The sequence below is a fragment of the Mus pahari genome, unplaced genomic scaffold, assembly GCF_900095145.1.
Source record: "Mus pahari unplaced genomic scaffold, PAHARI_EIJ_v1.1 scaffold_9811_1, whole genome shotgun sequence".
Taxonomy (NCBI): domain Eukaryota; kingdom Metazoa; phylum Chordata; class Mammalia; order Rodentia; family Muridae; genus Mus; species Mus pahari.
The window spans coordinates 2,680-12,466 of NW_018392972.1; the positions used below are offsets into that span (position 1 = coordinate 2,680).

Genomic DNA, 9,787 nt, shown 5'->3' on the forward strand with positions numbered 1-9,787 from the left:
ATTCACTAAACTCCAAAAAGTCTTCAGTTTCTTCCTTGACTAAGTTATCCTTGAGTAGGGTGTTGTTCAGCTTCCATGTGTATGTGGCCTTTTTGTTGTTTTTGTTACTATTGAAGACCAACAATAGCTAGCCTGTGGTGATCTGAAATGGTGTATGGTATTATTCTTTGTATAGATTTTTTTTGTTTCTACTTGGTTGATTTCAAATCTTAGTTTGATTATTTCCTGCCATCTACTTCCCTTGGATGAATTTGCTTCTTTTTGTTCTAGAGCTTTCAGGTTTGTGGTCAAGCTGCTAGAGAATGCTCTCTCCAGTTTCTTTTTGAAGGCACTCAGAGCTATGAGTTTTCCTCTTAGTGCTGCTTTCATTGTGTCCCATAAACTTGGTTATGTTGTGACTTCACATTCATTAAACTCTAAAAAGTCTTCAATTTCTTCCTTGACCAAGTTATCCTTGAATAGGGTGTTGTTCAGCTTCCATGTGTATGTGGGCTTTTTGTTGTTTTTGTTACTATTGAAGACCAAACCTAGCCTGTGGTGATCTGAAAGGATGTATGGCATCTTTTCATTCTTCTTTTATCTGTTGAGGCCTGTTTTGTGACCAATTATATGATGAGTTTCAGAGGTTTCATGTGGTGCTGAGAAGGGAATATATTCTTTTGTTTTAGAATGAAATATTCTATAGATATCTATTCAATCCATTTGGTCCATAACTTCTGTTAGTTTCACTGTGTTTCTGTTTAGTTTTTGTTTTCATGATTTGTCCATTGCTGAGAATGTGGTCTTGAAGTCTCCCACAATCATTTTGTGAGGTGCAATGTGTGCTTTGAGCTTTAGTAAAGTTTCTTTTATAAATGTGAATGGTCTTGCAGTTGCAGAATAGATGTTCAGAATTGAGAGTTCTTCCTGGTAGATTTCTCCTTTGATGAGTATGAAGTGTTCTTCCTTATCCTTCTTGATAACTTTTGGTTGATTGATGACTTTATTTGATATTAGAATGGCTACTTGAGCTTGTTTCTTGAAACCACGTGTTTGGAAAATTCTTTTCCAGGCCTTTACTCTGAGTTAGAATCTGTCTTTGACACTGGGGTGTGTTTCCTGTATGCTCAAAATGCTGGGTCCTGTTTACTTCTCCAGTCTGTTCGTCTATGTCTTTTTACTGGGGATTCAAGTCCCCAGTTGATACTAAGAGATATGAAGTCATAGTGGTTGTTGCTTCTTGTTATTTTTGATGTTAATTTGTGTTTGTGTAGATATCTTCTTTTGGGTTGGTTGACAGAAGTTTCCTTCCTTGCTTATTCTAGGGTCTAGTTTTCCTCCTTGGCTTGGCCTTTTCCTTCTGCTATTCTTTGTAGGCTGGATTTGTGGAAAGACTGTATAATTTTGGTTTTGTCATGGAATATCTTGATTTGTTCATCTATAGTAATTGTGATTTTTCTGGGTATAGTATCCTGGTCTGAAATTTGTGTTTTCTGAGCATCACTGTGACATCTGTGCAAGATCTTCTAATTTTCATTGTCGCTGGTGAAAAGTCTGTTGTAATTCTGATAGGTCTTAATTTATATGTTACTTGACCTTTTTCCCTTACTGCTTTTAATATTCTTTCTTTGTTTGTTTTGTGCATTTGGTGTTTTGACTAATAACTGATGGGAGGAATTTATTTTCTGGTCCAATCTACTTGGATTTCTGTGGTTTGGTCTTCCATTGTATCCTGTATTTTCTGGATCTTTTCTATCAAGAGCTTTTTGCATTTTCATTTTCTTTGACTGTTGTGTCAATGTATTCTATGGTATCTTCTGAACCTGAGATTCTCTCTTCTTTCTCTTGTATTCTGTTGGTGATGCTTGCATGTATGATTCTTGATCTCTTTTTTAGGCTTTCTACCTGCAGGGTTGTCTCTCTTTGTGATTTCTTTATTGTTTCTATTTCCTTTTTTAGATTCTGGATGGTTTTGTTCAATTCCNTTACCTGATTGTGTTTTCCTGTTTTTCTTTAAGGGATTTTTGTGTTTCCTCTTTAAGGGCTTCTCCCCATCTATCTGTGTTCTTCTGTATTAATTGAAGGGAGTTATTTATGTATTTCTTAAAGGCCCCAATAATCATCATCATGAGATCATGAGATGTGACTTTAAATCAGAGTCTTGCTGTTCTGGTGTTTTGGAGTATCCAGGGATCACTGTTGAGAGAGCTGGGTTCTGATGATGCCAAGTAGCCTTGGTTTCTATTGCTTATGTTTTTGCCCTTGCCTCTTGCCATCTGGTTATCTATGGTGTTAGCTGGTCTTGCTGTCTCTGACAGTGGCTTTTCCTTCCAGCAAGCCTGTGTGTCAGTACTACTGAGTGACCAGTTCTCTCTGGGAAGAATTTGGATATGGAGAGATGTGGTAAAGGGTCAGCTCTGGGGTGCAGTTGAAAAGTGGAAGTATCTTGTCACAGGCTGTTCCTTTCTTCCTGTGTTCTGAGGGTTCCAGGCATGTCCCTTTGAGCAGAAGTTGTTGTCTAACGTGTGCTCACTTGCTTGTCTGCACTCGTGGGATACCAGCTCTCTTGGCGGTATTTGGGTATGGAGGACTATGGCACAGGATCATTTCCTGGCTCCTTTGTCTTTACATTCAGGCACAGAACCATCACAGACAGGAGAGTTATGGTTCTGGACCTGTGATATTTCCATGGCAACAAAAGTTCCAAAGAAACAGCAAGAAAGCTTCAGAGGAAGTTAGCATGAAAATTTGATTAATGTCAAGAAGGATTCAGACATGATACTTTCTGATTAATGCTTTTACTCCAAAGAGATATAAAATCAAAGTCATTGGAGAGCTCTTGAAGATGTTGGTGGACCACTGAGGCATGTCAAGTCAGTCAGCTGAGAGGAGAGTGGACAGTGGTCAAGTGCAGCAGGGCAGTACTCACTCTAAAGCCACCTGTGAGGTCCAGGCAGAGGTTCTTCATCACAGCTCTGTTTTGCTTCTAGACATCTCCACCATGTTTTCAGCTGTCTCAGGAGTGTCCTGCAGTGCCCTCTGGAGAACCAATTTGATGGTCTGTTGCTGCAACCGATGCCTGAAGGAGCCCACGAAGAAGTAAATGATGGGGTTGGCACAGCTGTTAACAACAGTCAGGACAATTGATGTCAGATAAAGACTATAAGCGACTTCACTGTAACTATTCTTAATCCAGAAAATTAGGAACCAGTAGAAGCCACAGGGAAGGCCGCAGATGAGAAAAACCAAAAGTGTCAGCATGATGGTCACATACAATCTGGTAAGCTTCATCCGCCCAGTGCCACAGAACAACCTGGCCAGCAGAGCAAGGCTGGACAGACAGAGGACCACAAGCAAAAACATCAGGTATGCAGCAGTAAAGAAGTTCGATGCCATACACCAATTGTCAATTACATAGATGGTATGAAATATACCGCAGAAATAACAATCCAGAATGCCGATCAACAGGCACAGGACCCAGATCACAGCACACATGACAGTTGATGTGTGTTCTGGGCGATGGCAACTATACCAGATGGGGCACAGGACAGACAGGCAGCGCTCAGTGCTGATAGCACTAAGAATGCTCAGGCCTGTGATGTAGAGAACCACCCTGAAAATGATAAGGCAATCATGAAAGATACTGTTGAAGGGAAAATTGAGAAGTCTGTCTGTGGAAAGTATGATGTGACAGAGGAGGAAGAGGAAGTCAGCCAGGGCCAAGTTTAGGATGTAGACTGTGAAGGCATTCCTGTGCAAGCGGAAGCCCAGGAGCCAGAACACGATGGCGTTTCCTGTCAGCCCAACCAGTCCGAAGATGATGATGATCAAATTTGGGATCAGGATTCGAATGTCTATATTTCCAGGGATGGTTTCGTCCATTGGATTTGTTGTTGTGAGTGCCATTGCAGAGGCTGAGGTGTTTAGGGCCAGAAACTCTGCAACAGTGCTGCTGGGAACACAAAGAAGAAATAAGGCCTTCCTTATGAACACATCTTTCTTTTTCTTTTTCTTTCTTTTGTTGTTGTTGTTGTTTTAATTTTTTCTATTGGATATTTTCTTTATTTAAATTTCAAATGTTATCCCCTTTCCTGCTTTTCTCCCCTCCCTAAAACCCCTACCCCGCCCCCTCCCCCTACTTCTATGAGGGTTTTCCTCCACCCACACACCCACTCCTACCTCTCTGCCCTCAATTCCCCACACTGGGGCATCTGTTGAGCCTTCATAGGTCCTAGGACCTCTTCTTCTATTGATGCATGACATGGCCATCCTCTTCTACATGTGCAGCTAAAGCCATGTGTACTCCTTTATTGATGGCTTAGTCCCTGGAAGTTCTGGGTGGGGGTGTCTTGTTGGTTGATATTGTTGTTCTTCCTATGGGGTTGCAAACCCCTTCAACTCCCTCAATCCTTTCTGTAATTCCTCTATTAGGAACTCTGTGCTCAGTCTAATTGTTGGCTGCTAACATCTGCCTCTGTATTTGTAAGTCTCTGGCAGGGCCTCTCAGGAGACAGCTGTATCAGGCTTCTGTCAGCATGCAGTTCTTTCCATCAACAATAGTGTCTGGAATTGATAAATGTATATGGGAAGAATCCCCAGGTTGGAAATCTGTAGGCGACCTCTCCTTTAGTCTCTGCTCTACACTTTATCTCCATAATTGCTCCTGTGAGTATTTTGTTCTCCTTCTTTTTTTTAATTAGATATTTTCTTTATATACATTACAAATGCTATCCAGGAAGTTCCCTATACCCTCCCCTCACCCCTGCTCCCCTACCCACCCACTCCCACTTCATGGTCCTGGCATTCCCCTGTACTGGGGCATATATAGTTTGCAAGACGAAGGGACCTCTCTTCCAAGTGATGGCCAAATAGGCCATCTTCTGCTACATATGCAGCTAGAGACACGAGCTCTGGGGGTACTGGTTAGTTTATATTNTTGTTCCAACTATAGGGTTGCAGACCCCTTCAGCACCTTGGGTTCTTTCTCTAGCTCCTCCATTTTGGGCCCTGTGTTCCTTCCTAGATGACAGTGAGCATCCACTTGTGTATATGCCAGGTTCTGGCATAGCCTCCTACAAGACAGCAATATCAGGATCCCTTCAGCCACATCATGCTGGCATGTGCAATAGTGTCTGGGTTTGGTGGCTGATGATGAGATGGATCCCCGGGTGGGGTAGTCTCTGGATAGTCCATCCTATTGTCTTAGCTCCAAACTTTGTCTCTAACTCCTTTCATGGGTATTTTGCACCCTATTCTAAAGAGGAATAAGGTATCCACACATTGGTCTTCCTTCTTATTGGTTTTCTTTGGTTTTATAAATTGTATCTTGGGTATTCTAATTTTCTGGGTTAATATCCACTTAACAGTGAGTGCATATAGAGTTACTTCGTTTGTGATTGGGTTACTTCACTCAAGATGATATCCTCCAGATATATCCATTTGCCCAAGAATTTCTTTCTCAAATTGGAAAGGAAGAAGTTAAAATATCATTAGTTTTAGATGATATGATAGTATACATGAGTGACCCTAAAAAGTCCACCAGAGAACTCCTAAAACTGATAAACAGTTTCAGTGCAGCAGCTGGATATAAAATTAACTCAAACAAATCAGTGACCTTTCTCCACACAAAGAATAAACAAGCTGAGAAAGAAATCAGGGAGCTGCACCCTTCACAATAGTCACAAATAATATAAAATACCTTGGTGTGACTCTAACTAAGGAAGTTAAATATCTGCATGATAAGAACTTCAAGTCTCTGAAGAAAGAAATTGAAGAAGATCTCAGAAGATGGAAAGATCTCCCATGCTCATGGATTGGCAGGATTAATATAGTCAAAATGGCTATCCTGCCAAAAGCAATCTACAGATTCGATGCAATCCCCATCAAAATTCCACCTCAATTATTCACTGAGTTCAATTTGCAAATTCATCTGGAATAATAAAAAACCTAGGATAGCAAAAACCATTCTCAACAATAAAAGAACCTCTGGTGGAATTGCCATGCCTAATCTTAAACTGTACTACAGAGCAATGGTGATTAAAAACTGCATGGTACTGGTACAGCGACAGACAGGTAGATCAATGGANTANAATTGAAGACCCAGAAATGAATCCACACACCATGGTTACTTGATCTTTGCCAAGGGAGCTAAAACCATCCAGTGAAAAAATGACAGCATTTTCAACAAATGGTGCTGGCACAATTGGAGGTTATAATGTAGAAGAATATGAATTGATCCATTTTTATCTCCTTGTACAAAGCTTAAGTCTAAGTGGAACAAAGACCTCCACAAAAAACCAGAGACACTGAAATTTATAGAGGAAAAAGTGGGGAAAAGCCTCAAACATATAGGCACAGGGGAAAAATTCCTAAACAGAACAGCAATGACTTGTTCTGTGAAATAAAGAATTCACAAATGGGACCTCATAAAATAGCAAAAGACACTGTCAACAAGACAAAAGGCCACCAACAGATTGGGAAAGGATTTTTATAAATCCTAAATCTGATAGGGTACTAATATCCAATATATACAAAAAGCTCAAGAAGCTGGACTCCAGAAATTNAAATAACCCCATTAAAATGGGGTACAGAGCTAAACAAAGAATTCTCAACTGAGGATTACCGAATGGCTGAGAAACATCTGAAAAAATGTTCAACATCCTTAATCATCAGGGAAATGCAAATCAAAGCAACCTTGAGATTCCATCTCACACCAGTCCGAACGGATACGATCAATAATTCAGGTGACAGCAGATGCTGGTGAGGATATGAAGAAAGAGGAACACTCCTCCATTGCTGGTGGGATTGCAAGCTTGTACAACAACTCTGGAAAACAGTCTGGCAGTTCCTCAAAAAATTGGACATAGTACTAACAGAAGATCCAAGATTCTATTTCTTTAATAATCTGTACTACATTTCTTCAAAGTCGTAGTTCACCTCTTGGGTTTGTTGTTCGGCCCCTTGGACCAGAATCACCTTGATTAAAATAAATCTTTGTGATCTGCACAGCCATAATATTTGATTTATGTTGGATTTATATTGGATTTAAGCAGACCCCATGATATACTAAATGTATAAGGTGATGATTTTTATTATGAGAATTTCAGGTGATTATAATGCACTTTTTATGATCATTAATTAATTGCCTGGCCTAGCTTGCTAGCTAGGAACAATGGTGTGTGTGTGTGTGTGTGTGTGTGTGTGTGTGTGTGTGTGTGTGTGTGTATGTGTATGATTCAGGGCAGGTAATACAGGTTAGCAGAGGACAGGCAAATTTTTAAGAACCCCAAATCCCTGGAACCCATCCATGTCATTTGAGCAGTCCCTTAGAATCATCACCTCAGTGTATTGATTATATGTGAAAGGGAGAAAAGCCAGAGGAGAAATATTCAAAGCCAGTAAATATCTAACTTTGAGATGGCAGTCAATACTGTAGATTAAGAAATCGTACAGCTTAAATATATTACAGAAAGAGTGAGGAGAAAAAGTTGACAAGATGGAAGGAAATAGCAATTGTCTAGGAAGGAATATCAGAGACTAGAAGATTTCTTTCTTAGTTCATGAATTCATAGAGGACCTCCAGGCCAAAGGAGGATGCAGACAGGCACCCAGGAATGAAAGCAAGCCTTCCTCCTTTTGTTATTTTAAGAGGCACCAGCCACTATGGTCCCAAGGGAATAGAAAAGGAAGTAAATGGAAACCCAGTAAATCATTTACTTTCAATTATGGGGCTTAGAAATGTTCAAAGCTAATTTCAGGGCATGAGGCATTTGTCTGTTATATTGAACCAGTAACTTCAAGAGGAACATGTTATATTTAGATTGTTTACTTGTGTACTTTGGTTTGCAGAATCCTTGTTTAACATAGGTGAAAAAAAAAACTAAACTTAATCAGACAGAGGAGTAATTTTCTGATCATGCCATTTGAGCCATTTTAATACTCACCCCTGATCTCTTGCTGTGCTGCTCAAGGCTCTGTCTCCTCACATCACTACAAGACCCTACTATGATGCCCTTCACCACTACACAGTCTCCCCATGATATCTGCATCACTACACACTCCTCCCTTGGTGCTAATCATAATGACACACTCCATTTGTGATGCTCTACAACACTTCACATACCAACAAGGAACTCTACCTCCTACAAAATCCCACCATGATGCCCTTCATCACTGAACACTCCTAACATGATGGTATAAATAATTACAGACTCCTAACATGATGCTGTAAATAACTACAGACTCCCACCATGATGCTCTACATCACATGGAGACCCACAGTTAACTAGATCACTACACAAGGATTGCTTAGCCCACATTGTGTGTGGCCCTTTTACATCAATCGTTAGTGAAGAAAATGCCTACAGACTTGCCTGCCATTCAATCTAATGGAGACATTTTCTCAGTTCTCTCTTTGTTTGTCTAGGTTTGTGTTGTGTTGACCAAAATCCCATCCCAACCCCCCACCACCAATCCAACCAAAAAAGATAGACTATGGCCATTAAAGAGGAATATTTCTGAGGGCATTTCAGGATTCTATGGCCAGACTATCCATTGCATGTTCAATGGTGTAAACTAGTAAATTGAAAGACTTTACTGTGATACAAATGGCACCACAGGATATTCTTACACCAGTAGAAATGCTTTCTCAGGTTCATTTGCTGAGGTTCTCAGAGGTTATTGAATTCATGACACTTGGGAGTCCAGGTACTGCTTGAGTTTGTATTAGATGTAGCCATTGTTCTTGTGGTGCGTCCAAAATACAAAAGTTACTGGATCGTGGAATTTTCTACTGGAATTCCAAAGGAAAGTTAGAAAGTCTGGCAGTGTGTAGTATGGAGGATTCTTTACAGAGGACCCTTCCAAGAGTGTGATAAGTGAACCTTCAGTGTTAACCCTAAACTGCAATATCAATCCCAGGATGTTGGAGATGCCACAGGTAAAGAATTCTACAGAGGACAGGCACAGATACCAAGTGGAACCAGCTTCAGAAGTAGGCTAAGTGGGATACAAACACCAAGTCTCTAGTAGCTTAGCTGCCCAAGCTTGTTGGCACTGAGTTCATGATATCATATGCTTTAGATATTGGACATGGGCCATAGTGTGCTTCCTGCTGGGTTTTTTCTTTCTGTGATACAATCCTTTCTCTCCATTTCTCCATTTATCCCTATAGGGATAGTAATGTTTTTCTCTGTGTCACAGTTTGATGGGATTATATAATTTTTATATTTTTATAGGTGATCATGGATGAAAAATATATCCTGAGTCTCAGGAGAGACTGAATTTATAGTGCTGGATCTGCTAAAGCTTTGGGAACTTTTGAAGTTGGACTGGGTAGAGAGCTGGGTGGATTTTTTGTTGTGAGAGGGACAGAAGTCATTTGAGGATCAACTGTAAAACTTTGTGGTTTAAAGTGAAGATTTGGGGTGTCAGGTTTGGAATAGGTGGACTTGTCAGAGTGCATCTTGACTGTAAATTTGCTTAGGTTAGGAAACAGCTGGGAGATCCATGAAGCATATATTTCTATATGTGTGTAAGGTTACCTCCAGAGATCAGCTATTGAGAATGGAAGCTATAAATGTATTAAAACACTGGTGGACTCCATATGATGGTTATGTTTTGGGGACTTGGGGCATACTAGGATGAAATAGGTCAAGGGCAGTATTTTCCTTGGGGTCACTGCTTTCTTTAGCATCCTCTCTGTATTCTGAGTTCATTCATTAGATCTAGTGGCCTTTGGCGGACTTAGTGCTGTCAATATAAGTCACATCCTGTCACCTGAAAAAGTCAGGACTTGACATTTTCACTC

The 9,787-nt window shown here is 40.4% G+C and overlaps 1 protein-coding gene across 1 annotated transcript; it reads right to left on the minus strand.

Moving 5' to 3' along the window:
- Nucleotides 1-2,946: 2,946 nt before the first annotated feature.
- LOC110315284 (mas-related G-protein coupled receptor member A6-like) lies at nt 2,947-3,927 on the minus strand. The gene has a single exon (XM_021189372.1). The coding sequence runs from the start codon at nt 3,883-3,885 to the stop codon at nt 2,947-2,949; it is 939 nt and encodes a 312-aa protein (XP_021045031.1). The 5' UTR covers nt 3,886-3,927.
- Between the last annotated feature and the right edge of the window lie 5,860 nt (nt 3,928-9,787).

Coding starts and splice junctions, on each gene's coding strand:
- LOC110315284 (XM_021189372.1), bottom strand. CDS start 3,885: ATGGCACTCACAACAACAAATCCAATGGACGAAACCATCCCTGGAAAT.